Source organism: Dipteris shenzhenensis, chromosome 10, assembly GCF_047967505.1.
Source record: "Dipteris shenzhenensis isolate YYH24624 ecotype China chromosome 10, Dip_SZ_1.0, whole genome shotgun sequence".
NCBI classification, from domain to species: Eukaryota; Viridiplantae; Streptophyta; class Polypodiopsida; order Gleicheniales; family Dipteridaceae; genus Dipteris; species Dipteris shenzhenensis.
In genome coordinates this window covers 39,851,897-39,873,673 of record NC_141605.1, presented here as the reverse complement: position 1 = coordinate 39,873,673, position 21,777 = coordinate 39,851,897, and the positions used below count along the sequence as shown (strand labels likewise).

Below are 21,777 nucleotides of genomic sequence, written 5' to 3'. Positions count from 1 at the left end.
TAAGGTAGACTTTCTCATTTACTTCAAACTCCAACTTTCTATGGTGGGGGTTTGCATAACTTCATGCTCTATCTTGAGCTCTTCTTATGCTATCTTTAGCTAACTTAAGCGTTTGATTCATATCCTCAAGAAAGTCTTTGGCTGCTTGAACCTTCTCTTTTTCGAGTCCCACTGTCATTGGGGTTCTTGGTTGAAATCCATACATCATCATGAATGGACTGAAACCTGTAGCTGAATGTTTGGCACTGCTATATGCAAATTCTAATATGGGCAAATATTGTTCCCAATTAGTTTGCCGTTTACTTACATATGCTCGAAGCATATCCTCAATGATCTGATTGACCATCACTCTGTGGATGATCCGCGATGCTCATATTCAATGAAGTTTCCAACCTCTTAAACATAGCCCTCCAAAAATGGCTGTTAAATTTGCTATCCCGATCACTAACAATACCGGTTGGTAGCCCATATAGTCTATAGATATGCTCCACAAATAGCCTAGCTAATTCTGGAGTTTTAACATCTTTACTAACAAGAATAAAATGAGCCATCTTGGTCAATCGATCCACAATAACCACACACAGAGTTGTGCCCCCTCTGTATCCTAGGTAGTCCCATTTGCCATATGGAATCTCCAATGGGTGTAGGAGACCTCCCACCTTAGGGCATTCAGCCTTATTGACCTGGCATTTTTGGCACTTCAATACATAATCTTGGACGTCCTTACCTATTCCAGGCCAAAAGAATTGTCTTTTTAGAAGCACATATGTCTTTTGAATTCCCGGGTGTCCAGCACTCAGACTATCATGACATTCAAAAAGAATTTGGCACCTAATGTCATTATCATCTGGGACACATACTCTACCCTTGTAGAGTAGGTAGCCATCTTCAATAGTGTATTTTTTCCACTTGAGTCCTTTATCACCAACCTGTGGTGTGTCACCATTTCCATGCGACTCCTTAGTGAAAGCCTCTCGATTAGTTGGATCCCTATTTTTAATTGCTTTCCATATTTCAGAGAAGTGAGGATCAAACTCACATTTCCCCTTTAAGGACTCTAGGAAATCATTCTGAAATTGAGTAAAACTCAATTCATTAACAATTGGCATTTGGCTAAGAGAGTCTGCTACCACATTAAACTTCCCTTTCCTATATGTCAATTGTATATCAAACTCTTGCATTAATTCAACCCATCTGGCTTTTCCACCTTTAAGCTCTGGCTGATTACAAATCCACTTAATGCTCTCCTAATCAAAGATGATCTCAAATTTTGCACCATATAAATAGTGCCTCCATTTTTTTAAAGCATAGACTATAGCATATAGTTCTTTCTCATATGCCAAGTAATTCTATTGGGCACGATCCAATTTTTTGCTTTCAAAAGACACTGGTCGACCCTTTTGTATAAGTAACGCCCCAACAGCAAAATCACTAGCATTTGTCTCAACCACAAATGGTTCATTAGGATCCACTACTTTTAAGACAGGAGCTGTCGCTATAGCTACCTTTGATTTTTCAAAACTAATTTGCTCAAATGTCTTACGGACATCCTACTCCCTAATTCGTACTTGGTGATATCCTGATCTTAAATCAATTTTAGTAAAGTATTTTGCCCCTTGCAATTGATCAAAGAGCTCATTAATGCGAGGCATAGGATACTTATTTTTTATGGTAATTTTATTTAGTGCTCGGTAATCTATGCATAAACGCATAGTACCGTCCTTTTTCTTTACCAGCAAAACTGGTGTAGACCAAGGTGAGCTACTTGTTTGGATTTGGCCCTTCCTAATATAATCCGTTAACTGTCTTTCAACCTCCGTTTGACTAAGCCTATATGGGGGTTTACAAACAGGGGTAGATCCATGAATTAAATCTATTTTATGATCTACTTCTCTCTCAGGAGGTAAACCACCAGGTAAATCAGACGGAAAAACATCTTTAAATTCAAACATTAAATCATTGAAAGAAGATTTATACTTTTTAACATTGTCAAAAACAACATTACTTCTTTCCAATGCAAAAGACATAAAATTACCAATAAAAGTAAGTTCACAAAAATATACCTCGCATTCTTCTTGGTGTAGTAGTTCCAATTCCATCGAACAAATAAGAGGAGAGTTAGGCACATCATGTTCTCCTTGAATCTGAAAGACTCTACCCTCTTGTTCAAACATAATGAAGTTATTAAGATAACTCCTTTGTAAACTATGCCCAAGACTATATAGCCATTCTCGACCAAGCACTACATTTGTTCAGTCGAGATGCATGATTTGGAAATCCAAGGCATCCTGATAGCCTTGAATATCCACCTCTACACCATATATCATGGTGTCTCAAACTTTTTTATCACTACCCTTTGCCAAAGAAACCACATATTTATGGGCACCGGGACTCTCAGGCAATTTTAATTTCTTAACTAACGAGTAGTTTAAGAAATTATGTGTTGCACTATCATCGACCATCACTCTTACTCTTTGCCCCTTAATTTTTCCATGCATCCTCATTAAATCATGAGGACCAAAGGTGGGCTGCCACATTGCCAATGATAGACAACACATGTGGGTGCTATCCTCAGGATAGACCTCTACCTCAGTGTACTTTTCAATACCATTAAGCGGCAACACTTGCACCGCATGCACTTGTTTTTGTGGAGGTCTATTTGGGGCTTTAGCTCCCGCTAGTTTATTTTTAGGGCAGTTCCAAGCAGCATGGTCTTTGCCTAGACATTCAAAGCAAAGATTTTCTTGCCTGGCCCTTTCATAATCCTCTTTCTTCAAGAGAGGATAATTTTGTGTTTGAGGTTTCTTAGGTGGTGCTTGAGGGGTGCGTCAATTTTATGAGCAAAATCCTATGAGCAGGTTTATCCGAGCGTGTTTTTCAAGAGATTTTAAAAATTGTATTTCCTTAAGAAACATGGTTTTTACACTTTTATTTTCACTAGAACTAGATCCCTTTATCATAAAAATGTACAGAATTGTCACTCATTCAATTTTACATAACATAAATTTTCTTGTTCATAGACATCCTTTGTACCCCTGTTATTACCTTTTAAAAAGTGTTGAAAAATAATTCCTTTAAGGAACATCCCTCATAATCACTCTCAATGTAATAATATTATGCATATATAATCACTTATTAAACACATTTATATCAATATGATAAGAGCTTTCTAGTGTTTTAATAGCATAAATAACAAGATATTTATGGATATATTTCTAAATAAGTTTAAATTACTATAAATAAGTATTAACTTAGGCTTATATATCACTCTTATAATAAAGATTTAATATTTAATACTATATATGCAATATTTTCCAAAATATAACCCCATAGATATTCTCAAATGGGGTTTTTCGATCAATTTGAGTGGCTGAATGACTATATTTGGACATTCGATGTGAAAGTTATGCCACTTTTAAAAGTGTTGTCCATGGTAGTTTCGCCAGCGAAACTACCTTGGAAGACCTACTTCAAAGGGGTTTCGCTGGCGAAACTACCTTGATGGCTTGCTTCAATGAGGTTTCTTTGGATAAACCCTTTCATGAGGGGGGTTTTCAATGTCACCCCCTATTAAGTAAAAGTTGTAAGAAGAATCATAAGGGAATTTTCATAGGGAAGTCTACTCTACATATGGGTTTCTTCAAAAGTCATCCCATTATGTTACTCACCATTCCCAAAGATTCATGTAAAGATTGTTGTATAAAATGGGCATTGCTATAATACTTTGCATATTTCTAAGGGAAACTATGTTTTGTTTGGATCTATTTTTGCCATATTTTTATATAGTTGGAAGCTTTTTTTTTCCTCTGCTCGAATGCTCAAAAGATTTTGCTCGGAAAATGCTCGTTCCCGTGCTTGAGGAACCTCCTTCTTAAAGTGTCCCTTCCTTTTCAAATTGGGAAATTTATTGAACTTTGGAATAAAACCTGTTTGCTTCGAAGTTCCAACTCTGAATTTTCCCGTTGTATCATCATATATTTGGGCATACTTAATGGCTTCCTCGAAGGTTTTAGGAGAATTTCTTTTCACCTCAACCTTATAAGTGTCTTTGAGACCTCTCACGAAACCCTTTATCTTTTGGAATTCATCAATTCCCTTCAGCTTAAGGACTACCTCCCTATAGTTCACTATCTACTGGACTAGAGTGTTTTTACCCATAGTGCAATTGTCCCAAGCCTCCCACGCTCTTTCTAATTCATTTTTCGGTAAAAACTCTTTTAGGAAGGCTTGTTCAAACTCAGTCCAATATCTAGGAATTCTATTACTCTCCTTGAGGCTCATCCACCATTTATAGGCTTTATTTCCAAGGGAAAGACTTGCTTCCACGACTTGATTTTTAGGAGGTGTATTCTTGAGTCGGTGGAAGTCTTGCCATTTTTACAAGAACGTATTAATTGCATCTTTATTATGCTCCTTTTCTTCCCCATTGAAAATTGGCGGTTTTAAGTCCTTAAGGATGTTCGAGGTTTCTCTAAGTCGAGAGGTGGACCTCTCAACTTGATTAGGAGGAATCGATGATTTTTCAGTAACAGATACCAATTGAGAATCGGCTATCTTAGTTATAGCTTCTCAGCTAGGGTTTTTAGTGTTTCACTAATAACCCCTAACTGTGTTTTTATATTTTGCATTCGAGTTTCAAGTTTAGTGAATTCCGTATATGGAATTCCATAATCATCGTAGCCTATATCCTCCATTACGACATTATCCTCTTGATTTTCAATTTGTACTTCCTCATGTGTTTCTTCTCCAAGTATTGCTTTTCCCTTCCTAGCCCTTTCCTCGGCCTGCCTAATCATATCATCCCCTGGAGTTGTCATTTCAAAGACATATATTTTTCAAAAATTAAAGCGAAACGCTTTATATCAGAGAGAAAAATGTGATGCCCACTTCCTTGGTATTTGTTCGAGGCGTTGGATTCGTCTTCAAAGTCATATCACTTTCTTTGATTCATGGACTTGCCTTTCAATTTTGCTCTTTCCCTTCTTTGGATCTCGAACTCCTCGGTCTTTGACTTGAGATCGACGAGGGTAAAGGTTGAAAAACCTTAAAAACTTGATTGAGAGAAAGGGGTGAAAAGGTCCTTCGATCCTAAACTGTGGAGAGGGGTTTTAAAAAAAAGAATGACGTGGCTTTTTCTAAAGGTTAAAAGACCTTAGATAATGGTGATTCTTGAAGACCATGTTGATCTTAGCTTTTGAACTTCGGAGTCTATACACAGCACCATTGCTCAATTTTGAGAGGATAGCAAGCTATGTGCCATACGTAGCAATTGCAGCCTGTCTCTGTGATTATGAATTCATGTTACAAGGCTGGGCTCGTTGATGACCATTCGAGGAGTCTTGCTGTTGCGTCGATTCTGTTTGAGTTTGACCTCCAGATACTTGCGTTCTCGCTATCATCTCGGGCTACTGCTGTGAGCTGCTCCTACCACCTTCTTGACTATAACACTATAATCCTGTTTGTGGAGGGATGACTGGCCTCGTGGACATAATTTCGTAAGGCATAAGTCTCTACGTGCGCACCTTTGGAGCCTGGCTGTCTATTGGAATGCCGAAACGGAGAATCTCTTCCCTTCAAGCGTCCAATTAACAAACCAATCAACCCTCATCATCTTCGAAAGCTCCGTGACTCCGATGCCAGCGATGTCTTCGCTGCCCAAAACCATGGAATGCATTCACAAAAGTGCAAATATTGAGCAGTAGAACAACTCTCTACTTCGTGAGTTCAATTGGCTGCTCAGATGTCACGTCAGGTCACGAACTGCGTGACGGGGAGCAACAAATGCTCAACTTCCATCCAATTGCACCTCTGATTTTGCTCCCTTAAGACCTCTCTATAAACTCAGCCTCACAAGTCACGGTCTTGTGACGAGCAGTTCGGCCCATGTCTCTAAATCCTTCATCAAGCACTATGCAAAACTCGATTAGCTGCAGATCGATCGGCTCTGATACCAGTGTTATGATTCTTGAACAAGAGGGTTCTCTCTCTGCTTATTCCTCCCAGCCGCGATTACTAGAGAGCTCCCAACTGCTTCCTATGTGAACTCTCTTTGAGTTCCCTTAGTTTTCTTCCTTTATGAAGCCTTTCTCTAGAAATCTCCCCTGAACCCAGTGCATGACATGTGGACCCCTTTTACGCCAAGTATCCTTTCAAAGGACCTTAATCTTTTGACCCATCTTGGCGTCCTTCTATAATGCTAGGCATTAATTCGTGTGTCCACCGTTGCACTGTCGAGCCCTATGGCTTCCCACTTCACCATATCCACACTCCCGGGATTATGGCTGATGTAACAACTCTCCCCTCATACACCCTCGTCTTTCCCCCCATACACCCTCTTGCCATCTCCTACAATCTTGTTCACCTTCCCCTCCTTACAAGCATCCTCAGTCACTCTCCTTGAATCCTTTCCCCTTGCACATTCTTTACCTCCTCTTCTGCCACCATGGAACCCTCAGCTTAGCTTCTTGCCAGAGTCATTGTTAAAGCTCCCAAATTCAAAGTGGCTCTGATAGAGAGTGCATGAGCATCTCTCCAGGTGAGTGCTAGAAAGAAGCCTTTTTTTCTAGCCAATGAAAAAACCAGTTTAGTAAGGTTTATGGTTTGCAGATTGATTTTCACTCTTGTATAGTAGAACTCTATTAAAGTAGAGGATAATTGCTTTTTTGTGGAAATTTATGTACCTTTATCTTGTGGACCATTTGATTCTAAAGAGAACCCCTCTATTGTATTTCCTATGATAAAAGTCAATGCAATAAAGCTAGACGTTTTCAAGCAAAAGTCTAATAAAAAAGTTGGTATTACATGAGACTAAGGCCTAATAGAGCTTGTCAAAATATTACATGAGATTAGCTTTTTTTAAATATAGAATTTGGTATTACATGAGATAAAGACCCAATAAATCTTGTCATAATATTAATTCTTTAAATTCATCCCATGCTACATAGAAATCTTAAATAGTAGACTTATTATTGAAGTTTGTTCCATACTCATCAAACAAAACATTTTCCAATTCCTTTTGTAGTTCCACAGTAGTTTGTGAGCTGTGGTGGACACCTTGGCTTTTTTCTTTACCCAATATCCCTTGGTGAACATATCATCTCCTAGAACCCCAAACAATGAACTCAGAACGCATCCTACCCATAGACTCACTTGTTGATTCAACTTTCTTAATTAGCATTGATGTCTTACTTGATAATCCACCTGATGAGGTAGGATTTCTCTTTTGCACTAATCACCCACTAAATGATTTGATTTCTTTTTCTCCTTTTCTATCTTAGACCCCTCATTACTACATCCATAGCCTTAATGGGAACTAGAATGTCAATATTTCCATTAGATGATGGGATCTCTAAAGAGATAGTGTCTTCCATAGGTCTCCCCTTGTTATTGCTATTGTGTTTAAAACTACCCAATCCTCCAAGTCATCATCTTGCTCAATCACACCAATACAGAAACTTGAGAAATATCTTCAAGTGTATCCACCTCATCTTTTGTAGCCAAGAATGTAATGCAATGCCTCTTTGAAATTATTGCTATAGAGGTCACAATTCTACCATACATCAATGGCATAATGTAATTTGTGACAAAATAATCGAATAGGTTTCTCTTGCTCTAGTAGTGGGTGGAGTCTGGAGGTTAGGATGAGTAATCCTAACTAGAGTCATATATCTAGATGGAGGTGTAGAAAGTAATGGGACTTGTTTGCTAATAATAGCCATGGAGTGTGGCTATAAGTTGGCATAAGGGGCTTAGTGTTGGAGAGATTTGATTGATGCCTAGGCAATGATTCCTACTAGAGGCATCATTGTACCTAATAGTCTATGTAAATGCATCTCTCATGGATGGGGCTTCCATGGTATTGGACGTGGAGGCCTATTGACCTAGAGTCTAGCCATGTGTCTTCCCTATGTCCTCCAATGCATGGGGGTGAGTAGATTGCTCTATGGCTGTGTGGTGAGTTCCAAATGAACCACTCTATGGTTTAGTTTCTAGAACGTGGATTGGTAAAGATGGTCTTCATATGGACTTATAGGAGTTGTCTCAATAGTATCAGAGAAAATATTCACCTAAAGAATTGCGATAAATGAAGATGCCTTTATGTGTTGAGCAGTTCTGTTTTCTTGACCATAGATCACCTTGAGAAACTTTGATTGGTGTCTTTTAATTTCTTCTTCAATCTCTAGAATAGGGGCTAACAACCCCAACGCTCGCATGTCTTGTGATGGATCTTCAAAAATTCTGTCATCAACGTTTTGGGAGGGCCTTACACTGATTACACACTTGCTCGCCTGTGGGCACATCCAAGGCTCATGGATAGGCAAGATTGCCTACCCACAGCCCGCCCATGGTTTAGATGCATTTCTTGGACACCCACAGTGTGTAAACACCCTTAAAGTCATTCATTTCTTTCCCTTGTTAGCATTGTCTTGGGGGTAGCGCTATACTAACACTTTTGTTAAAAAGTGTCCAAGAGAGTTTCTTGCCAAGTGGCCCCCTTCTATTTTGGTTCTCTCTCTCTCTCTCACACACACACACTTGTTTTTTTAACACTTCCTTGCAAGGGAAGTGCTCTATTGAGAGACAGCCACACATGTATGCACGGAGTTTGCACATCACTTTGCAAGCGGTTGCATTATAGCACTCTCAATCTTTCCAGTGGTTCTAAAGAGAGGCTTCACGATCATTTACATTTTGCAGGACATAAAGAAGTGCTCAAGAGTACCTGTACTACCTTCTTCTTTTGAAGGCTAGTTAGATCTGTGTAATTGAAGTTGTAGAGAAGGAGCACTCGTGTGCTTGAGGAGAGCCCTTGGACTTGTATTGGCCACATAACCCCTCAGCTAATGCAAGAGCTTGCAAGATCCATGGCAGCTCATCGTTCGCAGGTTCTCTCCCCGATGGCTCAGTCTCCATGGGGGAGCCAGGGAGGAACTGCATCCGGTTGGTTCTTCTCGAACCACTTCAGAAGTTTGCTTTTCCCGCAATTGGTTGTCATCGTCGTCATTTCGCAGGTGGCTCACGTACCTTGCGCTTGTGGAAGGAGTACTTCACGGATCCCTCCCAATGCTGGGACAAACGAAACAGCAAAGTGCTTTAGTGTTTTGCATACGTGAAGCCATAATCTGATGTCTTCATTGACAGACAAGCCCAAGATCTCCAGATTTCAAGGATAAAATTACCAAAGAGTCTCTGATAGACGGCTGGTATAATCTAGATTGCGTTCAACAACTGCACGAGCAAAGCGAGTCAGCAACGAAGGGAATGCACAGGATTAAAGCACAGGCCTGGTCAAACTGTGAAGGCCGCTTTTGGTCTGGAGTACAGGTAAAGGTCTCCAAAGCAGCAGGAAAATACAGCAGCTGGGAGATGCTTAGCTCAGAGGAGGCACTTACTACTCTGGAACGGGTGGCCCAGCCGCCTTCGATGGATAACTTCACAAGCGTCTTGCAAAAGTGCAGACAGACGAAAAATCTAGCGCATACGAAGCGCTTGCATGCCTATATGTGCAAAAATGGGCTAGAAGATCATATATCTTTTGGCAACTACCTCGTTCCAATGCTGGTGCAAGTAGGAAGCATCCCGGATGCTCAGCAGGTTTTTAACAGGTTACTTGATCGGAATGTGTATTCTTGGACTTCCCTCATCACGGGTTATATTGAATGTGGAGAATCATACCATGCCCTCAGCCTGTACCAGAAAATGCAAGAAGATTCTGTACATCCTAGCAAGTGTACATTCCTGGCCGTATTGAAGGCTTGTGTAAGATTGAAAGATGTGGAAAGGGCTGGGGAAATACACGCTGAGATTGCCAGAAAAGGATTGGAAAGGGATCTTGCCGTTGGCAGCACTTTGGTTGATGTGTATGCAAAATGCGGTTCGCTTATAAAAGCACAGGAATTGTTCCACAAGCTTCCAATTCGAGATGTGGTCTCATGGAACATACTTATTGTGGGATTTGCTGAACATGGTCTTGGCAAGGAAGCGCTCGACTTTTTCAGACAGATGCAACTGGAGGGTCTCTCTCCAAATGCTCTCACGTTTGTTTGCAGCTTGAAAGCTTGTGGCAGCATAGAAGCTGTAAACAAGGGCCAAGAAATACACGCAGAGATTGCAATGAAGGGATTAGAAAGAGATCCTTTTGTTGGCAACTCCTTAGTGGATATGTATGCCAAATGTGGCTCTCTTGTAAAAGCACAGGAAGTATTTGACAGGCTCTCAATTCGAGATCTAGTCTCATGGAATACACTAATTACAGGATATGCTGAACATGGCCTTGGTGAGAAAGCACTTAACTGTTTCAAACAGATGCAACTGGAAGGTGTCTCTGCAGATGCTGTCGCATTTGTTGGCACCTTGAAAGCTTGTGGCAGCATAGGAGATACAGACAAAGGCCAAGAAATACATGCTGAGATTGCCAGAAGGGGGTTGGAAAGAGACCTTTTTGTTGGCAGCACCTTGGTTGATATGTATGCCAAATGTGGTTTGCTTGAAAGAGCACAAAAAGTGTTTGACAAGCTGTCAGTTAGAGATGAAGTCTCCTGGAATGTACTGATTGCAGGATATGCTGAACATGGTCTTAGTGAGAAAGCACTGAACTGTTACAATCAAATGCAAGTAGAGGGTGTAGCTTTGAACACTGTCACATTTGTCTGCAGCTTGAAAGCTTGTGGCGGCATAGGAGCTATTGGCAAGGGCCGAGAAATACATGCTCAGACTGCCAGAAAGGGATTGGAAACGGATCTTTTTGTTGGCAGCATCTTGGTCGATATGTATGTCAACTGTGGCTCACTTGGAAGAGCTCAAGAAGTGTTTGACAAGCTTCTAGTTCGAGATGATGTCTTATGGAACACACTAATTGCAGGATATGCCCAGATAGGAGAAAGTAAAATTGTTTTCCATTTGCTTGAGAGAATGAGAGGAGAAGGCATAAAGCCAAGTGGGGCCACATTCCTCAGCATTCTTACTGTATGCAGCCACACAGGTCTAGTGGATAAGGGTCAAGAGTACTTTGAGGCCATGAGGAAACATTATGGCATCACTCAAACTATTGAGCACCACACCTGCATGGTTGATCTCTTTGGCCGTGCAGGCCAATTAGATGAGGCAGTATCGATGGTGAAGAAGATGCCATTCCACCCCAATATTCCAGTGTGGCATACTCTGTTGGGTGCTTGTCGAAAGTGGGGTAATGTGGAGGTTGGAAGGCAAGCCTTTGAACATGCATTGCAATTGGATGGAAAGGATGCTGCAACTTATGACTTGATGTCTAACATCTATGCAGATGCTCACATGAAGGAGGACAAGAAGAAAGTTGATGCAATGAGAGTGAGGGAACAAGCATTGATGAAGCGTGGGCACAGTTGGACTCACGACGGCACAATTGTGCATTTGATTTTTATAGGGAATACAAAAGGCAAAATATATGTGCCAGCTAGAGCTTGATGTCTAACATCTATGCAGATAGTCACATGCAGCAGGACAAGAAGAAAGTTGACGCGATGAGAGTGAGGGAACATACATAGAATAACCAAGCCAGAGCTTCACAGCTTTACAGAAATCATATTTTTTGTTAAGCTGTAAATGGATATATGACATCTCACTTCCCTTCTATTAGAAAAACAAAAATGGAAGAAGCAAGAGCAGACTTGGTGGCCTGACACTATCAGAATTGTGCATTCATTTTTCATGGGCTGAAGAGGGCAAGGAATGTGTGCTTCCGTTGCTTGCACGATGCGCCAATATGTTCTTTTTGGTTTTAAAAGGCAACGCAAATTCAGGGTCCGAAGCATTTATTCGCACCCCTAATGTTTTCTAGGGCATCACCTAGATTCACAGTGGGTGGTATGGGTGGGTGTAGTGACAAGCTAGCTATCACATATCCCCTTATGTCCTAATCAATACACCTAATGGGACACCTTAAATCTCCCCATGCTAATAACGAGTCATGCAGCCACAGCATTCACATGATGGCAGGAGCAAAGTAATTTTTCCTCGTCTTTAAAGGTGCTTGTGATGGTTCTAGGTCGCAGGTTCTGGGTGACCTGTAATGATGGGAAAGCTGAAAGTCAATTGGATCATCGTTTGGGTTCTAGTGGGACCAGAAATAATGATGTCTTAGAGCCTGTAAGAGCTACAGGAACAAGAAAAGGGGCATAGAGGAGCATGGTAGGAGCAGGAGTAAAAAATTAAATGCAATAAGTGGAGTTTGGGGTGCCTCTGCCTCGTAGTTAGTCATCACTTCCTGAAGTTCGTGATGTAAGGTGGGTTGGGTCATAGATTCACTTTGATCTGTACTTTTGTCTGCAGGGGTTGTGTAAGTCAGGCAGATTCTTTGTTTGATATGGGATGACCCTTTAAGATGGAAGCTATAAAAGGATCTGTTCTGGATAGATGGGAAGGAATGCAACTTTGGATGAGGGGAGGAAGAAGCTGGATCACCTCATCACATCTCCAAGTTTCAACTGGTAGCCCACCGTAATTTCCCCCAGTTCTCACTTGCATTAGAATAGTATATAAATATACCCAAATCTACTATTGCAATGCACATGGGTAGAGATCATGCCACCATTAACCCTTGCAGCTAGGTGAAACTTTGAAAAGCCCCAGTTCTAGAATAGTATATAAATATATGCAAATCCACTATTGCAATGCACATGGGTAGAGATCATGCCACCATTAACCCTTGCAGCTAGCTGAAACTTCGAAAAGGAAGCTAGTCAGCAATCCTAAAAAGATTACGATCTCTGCTAGTTGCATGGAGAAAAACAATCACAATCCTCATCTATTCCATACAATTTTAAATGCACAAGAAATGCTTGCTATTTAGCAGAATCAAGACGTGATCATGCCATCATTCAAGTTGAAGATTTCACGAGGAAATTGCACTCTGTAGTTGCTCCTTAACATATATTCCCGCACCCCCACTCATTTAAAAAAGGCTCAAGAATTTTTAAGGCAGCGAGAAATTTAGGTCACAAGAAACCCTTTCATGCTATTCTTTGATAAATGGCATGTGTCTGCATTTCCACTGAAAAGGAAATCGTGGGGGTTTGTTTTCTAATTTGGTCAATTGTTAAAGAAATCTTCAGAAGCAGACAAAAGTGCAGCAATTCTGCTTCCATGTTCAATGCTTCAAGAGGTCTTTACATGGGCCTACTATATGTTTCATCAAGGTGAGACAAAAAGAGAGCCAGCAATGCATACAACGTAGGTAGGAGCCTAAGCAGGCATTTCTGATCACCAACTCTTGAAGGACATGGTAGGCATATTCCTAGCCAGGCTCCTTGTGAACACTCCTGGATGTCTTATCAAAAAATTTGTAGCAAGATTTTACTATTCTGTTATTATTTGCTGTGCAAACTTTAGACAAAAACCTAAGAGCATACATTAGAATACCACCAATACCAAGGCTTGAAATCCTTGCTCTTTTTTAGATGGCGTTCTAATTCATTTGAATTTGAATGTGTATAAAAATCATCTCTGCTACTCGGCATCGACCACATTAATATTTGAAAAAGCTTTGAAATTACAAATTGATGGATGACCGATCACATCATGTCTGCTACCCTGAATAAATCACAGCCTACAAAATCAAAATAAAGCACAATTAACAAATGCTGTAATGACACCCTGCCATCAATGTCTTAAAGAGAAAAGAATGTAATTTAGTCTCACAGTAAAGAAAACAGACACGTCAAAATGAATACAACAGCCAGTATGATCCAATGTGGAGCAACTTCAGTGCCCCCTAAAATTACAGACTAACCCTAGATTAAAAGCACAAAGAGAAACTCAAACTAGTTAAGTACAAATGAGATGACCAACTACTACGACAGGACACATAAGCATGCAGCCAAAACTATGGTTTAATGGCAAGCAGAGCCAAATGGAAATTACTAAGCAATAGTATTACAATACTTGATGTTCTGGGAACAAAAATAGCTAGATCCTGTTGCCAACGGTATGAAACCGTGCAACCTTGCAGATTCTACATCTAACTCCCAAAACTTTTGGAACTTCACTGATACCACTCTTGGATGAAAAAGAGGACAAAACGAAAAGAGAGGTGAACTTGACAAAACAAGACACCTTGGAATGTAAACCTTACACTATCCTCTGGAGTGCAGTAAAACCCTTATTGAGTAAACCTACTTTCCAAAACAAAGTCCCTGGATTCACTCAACCTAATCATCTTATTGTGCTCACTCCTGTATAGTTCCATGTGATTTGCATGCAGTGTTCCAAGCTTAAAAAGAGGAGCTGCAGATCGTTGACAAAACCTTGCTGCAATCTCAAGCCCTCCCAAAACACTTAGAATATTGAAAACCCTGCCCAGTACACGAATTCCAAGGCCTAGCAACGGTGGCAGGGTAACCACTGCTGCCTCTCATTCACACTTTCCATCTGATCGTTGCAATGTTTTGCTGGTGTCCTTGATCCTTGCAATTGCACAGCCAACTAGCTAAGTTCAACTGTTACCAGTAGACCCAGTCTAGTGTCATCAACTATTATTCTTCAGCGACATTCACTAGCTCATATTCCACAAGCGAAAGATTGTTGTCCTCCTTCACCGTGAAACTTGCAGGCTCAGTTACCTCAACTCGACCCCACCTATCAACAGCCAGCCGCATTGAGCCCCTAAACATATCAATTTTGGCGTTCCTCAATATGAGAGTTGCTCCCTCCTTCACAAGGTCCACTGAAACAAAAAAAAAAAAACCCAAGCGTGAAAATGAAATTCTCAGTCCTTGACGAAAAAGAAACAAAAAACCGGTTGGGAAAATGAATTAAAATAAAAAAATAGGAAAGGGAAATGAAGCTCAATGAAAATAAATATTATCTCAAACACGCAGCAGCCTATCAGCCAGAAGAATACCATCAAAACAATAACTTTAGCCCTCCTAAGCCGATCAAAACTGGCATGCAGAGACTAAGCCCAATTCTATGCTACATCCAACTATAAAACCATAGAACAAAGGGCACGGGGATACGGTCCAAAGATTTTTCCCCAAACCAGATTTATCGCATAAATCCTACGCCGCTACAAGCGACAACAAGGCCTAACCTTGTTCATTCCGGGCGGTGAGGACGATGACACCAGTTTGATCGCCGACGAGGCACTCAGCGATGCGGACCTGGCGGACGTTGTTCAGGTTGGGGCGGGACTTCTGGACGACAAGCTTAGAGGTGACGACTTTGACGACGAGGGTGTGGCCGGAGGTTCCAGGGAGCAACTGGTCGACGGTGATGAAGACGGGCTTACGGAGTTGCTGCTGCTGCTGATGATGATGATGCTGTTGGCGTTGGGGCTGCTGGCGTTGAGGCTTGTGCTGAGGGGCTTGGGAAGCCATGGATTAGGGTTGGTGATGAAGCAGATGAAGATGAAGAAGAAGAAAATGATGAAGAAGAAATAGGAAGCACAAGGATAAGTGTTCTTCCAATTTCAATATAATATCTCTCCTGTTCTTTGCATTGTACCATTCTAGGGCTTGGCCCAAGAACCTCTTGTGTCCTCTCCGAGAGAGAGAGAGAGAGAGAGAGAGAGAGAGAGAGAGAGAGAGAGAGCCCGTCCCCATCGACCCGCTTAACTCGGTTACAGTAGGCAGCCTTTTCGTTGTAGAGCACATAACTACTAGCTCGAAATTGAATTTGAATCCTAGCATTTTATGAAAAATTTAAGGCAAAAAAGCGAATGAGTAAAAATGTGGAGATGAGACACGGCACACGGTCCATTAGGACCCGATCCTCCTTGCAAATGTTTGGGGTGGTGATTTATTATTGACTTAGTGATACTTTATGGCATTGTTTGGTTTTGGGTTAAATTTGGAAGGCTTGTTTTAAGCCTTTAGATCAACTTAAAATCAAGAGCTCAAAATTATACACATGGTTGAACGAGGGCTTAAGAAAACCAAACTTTCCTTTAGGCTCCCTACCATAACAAGGTCTCCCCTTGAGCACGGTAGAAGGTGCCGGAATGGAGGGATCGGAGGCCCCATTGATTCCCGCATTTTGCATGCCCAAAAATAGTTTTGAAACCCTGGGAGGTGCTCTTGGTCAACCCGAGCAATTCACACAATGGGTTAGTAGATAGTTCCATGGGGACTCCATAAATAGTCCAGATTGTCCATCACGTGGAGATTGCCGGTCCATGGGGATTGGCACTTAAGATTTTAGACCAGTGAATCTTGTAGCACACGGCAGGATCCCCATAGACCATGTGGAACGTGCACGGATATTTCTTGTGAAGATGCTTGTCCCCACAAATAGTGAGAATTATGGTAGGCCAAGCAACGCACGTGGCACGTGTCTCAGTCATGAAATGAGATAGTTTGCAAGTGGCAGACGTCCATCCCCTAGGTGTGTAAAGAGGATGGGATACTCACTACACCTGTCTGGACGCATCTTAAACCTATTTTATTAGCAGTGCCTGGACCACAAAAGCGATAGGTGGTGGTTAACCAAGATATGGAGACAAGGCCTCCATCAAGGCTCCAGGTGTTCTTTTCCTAACACCACTTAATCATTTGACATAGTAGCTTGTGCATTCTGCATCAGTTGGAGAGAACGGCAGTACTTCTTGACATGACCATATTTTTACAAGCAAAGCACTGTGTTCGACCATTGCTCTCACGATCCGGGAGACGTTTATCATCAGAACCCATCGGGCGAGGGTGAAAGGTGGTCTTTTGGGAGGTCCGAGCACTTTGAGAATGGTCAATCTCCATAGGAGTAGGACCAGTAGCATACACATGGACCGACAGCAATGGTGGGAGAGATGGCATCTTGGTACCAGGTTTGCTTGAAGCAAACTCAATTCGTTGGGCCGCTAGTAAGGCTTCCTGAAGAGTTTTTGGACCTTGGTCTTGGGTGCGAGCATATATATTAGGTCTGAGGTGGGGCCATAGAAAGAAAGTTTGAGATCCTCAATCATATTAGGATCCACTCGGAGCAACATATGCATAAGCGTCAGTGCATCTTTTACAGTGTCTGTATTCCCAAATGTAGTAGTCAAGGCATATCGTAAATGACAAGGCCTTGAAAGGAGGGCTTTATCTCTTTGACTTTCTGTGCGTCGTTCCAACGATGATAATCAGCAAGATTTGAGAAATGGTCAAGCCACATGTAAATATCATCGTCAGAAGAGCTGTTGTAAGGCTTGGGGCGCACTTTGGAATCGTGGCCCGTAGTATAAGCTTTGTTGGTTATCAGGTGGGCTGTAAAATTAGCAACATGCACATTCAACTGTATGAGCTTAGATAATAGAGTGGCTCAGGACGTCTGTGGTGAGTTGGCATGGAGGGGAGTGATGCTCATGGTTTGGAGGACCAAAATCCATACCCGACATCTCCACCAAAGATGTAACAATCAATTTACATCAAGGATGGACCTCGACCCTCCGGACTCTACTCTCAAGATAGAACAAGACCAGGAAGCTATTGCTTATGATCTCACAGGTCCTTTTCCCAATTCCACCAAAGGCAACATGTACATCATTGTACTCACTGATTATCTTACATGGTGGACCATAACCCAACCCTTGCAATTGGCACATGCTTCAGAGGTGGCAAAGTTCCTGCTACAGCACCTTATCCTACCTTACGGTGGCTGGCCAGAGAAATTACTATCAGATCAAGGGAGCAATTTCAAGTCCCAAGTGGTTTGCATTGTAGCTGACCATCTCAATGCCAAGCAACAATTCGCCAACCCACACCACCCTGACTACAACAGGCTCACTAAATGGCAACCCACACCACCTTGACTGCAACATGATCACCGAATGCCTGAATCGAATTATTAAGCTCATGCTTGCTATGTACATTGATCATCAACATTCCAACTGGGATATTTCTCTCGCCTATGTCGTGGCTGCTTATGATATAGCAATCCATGAGTTGACACGGTTAAGCCCATTTGAAGCACTATTTGGCCAATCTCTAGCTCTCCCCCCAGAAATTGGTACTATCTAGCACGACAAATCAAGCACAAAGATGCTCAACAGTGGGCTGAATTTCTAAAAGATGCTTTGTCCTTTATCAAACAAAACGCAGCTGACCACTTGAAGCAAGCACAACAATGGCAACAAATTCTCTATGATCGGAGACATAAACTAGCGTTGGCGATTTGTTAATGGTGCATTACCTAATTCATAAAAGGTTTAGTAGAATTTTTTTAAGCCAAATGGATTGGCTCTTATCAAATTCTCAAACCGGTGGGAAAGACAACTTAAACTATCCAACAATTCCAAGCTGACTGAAAAAAGACTTGTGCCACCACTCACTTTTTAGGGGGGGAGTAGACATGATGACTTGGGAAACCACATGAACACCATTGAGCCAACTCACCCAATAGTTAGTTGAAACAGTCGCCCATTCTTGATGCAAGATGATTGTTGCTCCTTCTTGATGAAATTGATCACAGACCGATTTAAGGGTCAATCTAAGATGAATGAAACACTGGATGGACAAAAAAGATAGAACCTACCTCGCCTTTACAGCCACCCTCATCCACAATAAAAGCAACTGGACAACACAATCACAAAATAAAAGATGTTCATTCAAAATCCTCATCCCTACACACATCTACACTCAAACACATCCTCTGGCCACATATCCTTCGGAAGCCAAACAACCTCTGCCCACTCCTCATTACCTCACATATATCACTAAACACTAATAATTACCATGGACCACTAACATCAAAATTTCAACATTGAATCCGTCAAATGACATACCACAAATCCCTGGCCCAAGCTCTAGTGATATAATCATTTCCTTCTTTTACTATAACAGTAAAAAGCATTTAAGGCCAGGACCCAATGGGGTCATAATAGTTTGGGTAACTTATAGATGGCGCTATATCCCAACAACCAGAGCATGTATCACAATTCCAAGACTCTAAATAGACTCATGCAATCAAACTGAGGCCAGACTCTGACATACACAATATCACATCTCAAATATGCAACACATGAAGACTTTTATGTATCCCATGACAAGCTCACTTTTAAAACAGTTCCGCTTTGATCCTCAAGTTGCCAAATTCTTTATGTATCCAAAAGTATCACCCTATAAGTGAACCCACTTCAATAGATTTATAGGCTTAATGAATTTGCTTTCCTTGAACTGCATCACTTGCCTATAGTCTCTACTGCCATAAGCAAAGTATCCTCCATAAACAACTATGCTCACCGAGTTCCTGCAACTAGCCAATCTTACAACACTTCTCTCAAGCCATGCATGGAACTTCTCACAGTCACTCACTCTCCATAGAAAGCCACCTAATCAAAGCCTCTCTACTTAGCTTTGGAAACTCAATGCTTGTATGAATGATGAGTAGCCAGGCAATAAGCACACTACTGCACTCATGAAGACTTCCTCATGAAGACTTCCTCATAGCTTCACAATTCATATAGCTCATAGAGCTCAAGTACCTCCTTTGTGTGAGAAGCTTCCATCTACACAGTAGCCACGCCAACCAAGTAACTCCCTCCAAGAACAAATAGCCTGCTACCCAGCTCACATGTAGTCTTCTATCAAGCCACCTCCATTTAGCACCTCCCGACCTCAAAGCAATTGCTTGCCATCTCTTCTTCATGAAGATTGACTACTCTCCTATTCTTGGCACACACACATCCATCATCCAAGGTCCTCCAGCTCACCGGCCTGCATAGTATTAAAGACGCCCGTAGCCCATAGCCCGTCACCCGCTTGTGGCCTTCATGCAATATTAACTTTGTCTTGCAGCTTCTCTCCTATCATGGAGCACCCAGAGCCCTTGGCCTCTCGTTGCCGATAGCATTCATGCCTGCATAGTAGCGACGCCACTCCTGGCCTGAAGCTCACGACCAATGCTCTAACAATTTGTCCTCTGAACCTGAGCTCCCACTCAAAGCCACTCTCCCCATCTCAACATCTCCCAACCCGCATGATAGCCTCACCTTGTAGAGATGCTCCACACCCGCAATAGTCGACCTCTCCAGCAAAGCTCATGTTATTCCTCCTGTCTCCTTCATCTATTCTCTTCTCCACTTCTTTCACCAAAATGGGACCCTCTTTGTATGTTAATAGATCTGCTAGTGTGGCTCTGGAAGTGCTCTCCACTAAAAATGAGAAAATATACTCTTGTAGGCTGTAGCTCAACCAAAGACTTCATCATACTTAGAGAAAGTGTTGAATTATTAACTAGATGAGGCAATAAAGTGTAGCAAGTCAAAACAACAAATGGCTTCGAGATAAGATATGCCCTGAACTTCCTGCAAGCATACACCAAGCTTGGCAGAATCAAATCTACCTTTGTATATCTCCTCTATGCTTCTGTCTTAACTCTACTAGCATAATACACAAGCCTCATATAACGGGACTCCTCCCCTTTCTGCAATAAGATGGCTCCCACAGCATCTGGTCGAAAAGAAGGGTTTATATAAAAGGTATGAGAGAAATCTGGAGCTTTCACACATGCAACCTCTCCCAACACTTCCTTCACTCTATTGAACACTGCTTCACAATCCTCACTCCATTGCAAAGGCTCTTCTTTCATAGCTTGCTGCAAACGGTACAACAACTGAGAGAACAAATGTATGAACCTTGTCATATAATTCACTTTTTGCACAAAAGTCTACAATTGTTTAGATGTAGAGGGAGATGGTAGTAAGATAAGTGCTTTCACCTTCTCTGGATCAAGTTCAATGCCATTTTGAGACACTATATGTCCCAACAACTTCAACGAACAAAAAATCTCGAGCCTACCCCGCATTTAGAGCCACCCTCATCCACAATAAAAGCAATTGGACAACACAATCACAAAGTAAAAGACGTTCATTCAAAATCCTCATCCCTACACACATCTACACTCAACATATCCTCTGGCCACATATCCTTTGGAAGCCAAACAACCTCTGCCCACTCCTCATCACTCACATATATCACTAAAGTCCAAAAATTACCATGGACCACTGACAGTAAAATTTCAACATTGAATCCCTCAAATGACAGACCACAAATCCCTGGCTCAAGCTCCAGTGATATAATCATTTCCTTCTTTTACTGTAATAGTAAAAAGCATTTAAGGCCAGGACCCAATGGGATCAGAATAGTGTGGGTAACTTATAGATGGACCTATATCCTAGCAACTAGAGCATGTATCACAACTCCAGGTCTCTAAACAGACTCATGCAATCAAACTGAGGCTAGACTCTGACATACACAATATCACATCTCAAATATGCAACACATGAAGACTTTTATCTATCCCATGACAAGGTTACTTTTGAAACAGTTTTGATTTGATCCTCAAGTTGCCAAATGCTTTATGTATCCAAAAGTATCAAGTGAACCCACTTTAATAGCTTTATAGGCTTAATGAATTTGCTTTCCTTGGATTGCACTATAGTTTCTATGCTATTGCCACAAGCAAAATCTCCTCCATAAACAACTATGCTCACCAGGTTCCTGCAACTAGCCAATCTTACACTTCTTCTCTCAAGCCATGCATGGAACTTCTCATAGTTCCACAGACTATCCATGGAAAGCCACCTGATCAAAGCCTCTCTACTCAGCCTGGTAAACTCAATGCTTGTATGATGACTAGCCAAGCCATAAGCACGCTACTGCACTCGCGTTATCTTCTTCCTTATGAAGACTTCGTCACAGCTTCACAATTCATACAACTCATAGAGCTCATGTACCTCCTTTGTGTGAGAAGCTTCCATCTACATAGTAGCCACGCCAACCAAGTAACTCCCTCCAAGAGCAAATAGCATGCTACCCAGCTCACACGTAG

At 41.6% G+C, this 21,777-nt stretch overlaps 2 protein-coding genes across 2 annotated transcripts; one reads left to right on the top strand and one right to left on the bottom strand.

The window, feature by feature from the left end:
- The first annotated feature begins 8,771 nt into the window (after positions 1 to 8,771).
- On the top strand, positions 8,772 to 11,676 carry LOC147897813 (pentatricopeptide repeat-containing protein At3g16610-like). Its single transcript, XM_087380777.1, has 2 exons — positions 8,772 to 9,088; positions 9,142 to 11,676. Exons 1-2 carry the CDS (start codon positions 8,912 to 8,914, stop codon positions 11,440 to 11,442), a joined length of 2,478 nt encoding a protein of 825 aa, XP_087236903.1. The 5' UTR covers positions 8,772 to 8,911; the 3' UTR covers positions 11,443 to 11,676.
- A 2,171-nt stretch (positions 11,677 to 13,847) lies between these two features.
- Positions 13,848 to 15,420, bottom strand: LOC147897812 (uncharacterized protein At4g28440-like). The gene is made up of 2 exons (XM_087380627.1): positions 15,065 to 15,420; positions 13,848 to 14,698 (listed from the first exon to the last, which is right to left on the bottom strand). Exons 1-2 carry the CDS (start codon positions 15,348 to 15,350, stop codon positions 14,508 to 14,510), a joined length of 477 nt encoding a protein of 158 aa, XP_087236753.1. The 5' UTR covers positions 15,351 to 15,420; the 3' UTR covers positions 13,848 to 14,507.
- Positions 15,421 to 21,777: the final 6,357 nt, after the last annotated feature.

Coding starts and splice junctions, on each gene's coding strand:
- LOC147897813 (XM_087380777.1), top strand. CDS start 8,912: ATGGGGGAGCCAGGGAGGAACTGCATCCGGTTGGTTCTTCTCGAACCA. Junction 9,089..9,141: donor GGGACAAACGAAACAGCAAA/GTGCTTTAGTGT, acceptor CTTCATTGACAG/ACAAGCCCAAGATCTCCAGA.
- LOC147897812 (XM_087380627.1), bottom strand. CDS start 15,350: ATGGCTTCCCAAGCCCCTCAGCACAAGCCTCAACGCCAGCAGCCCCAA. Junction 14,699..15,064: donor CACCGCCCGGAATGAACAAG/GTTAGGCCTTGT, acceptor TTTTTGTTTCAG/TGGACCTTGTGAAGGAGGGA.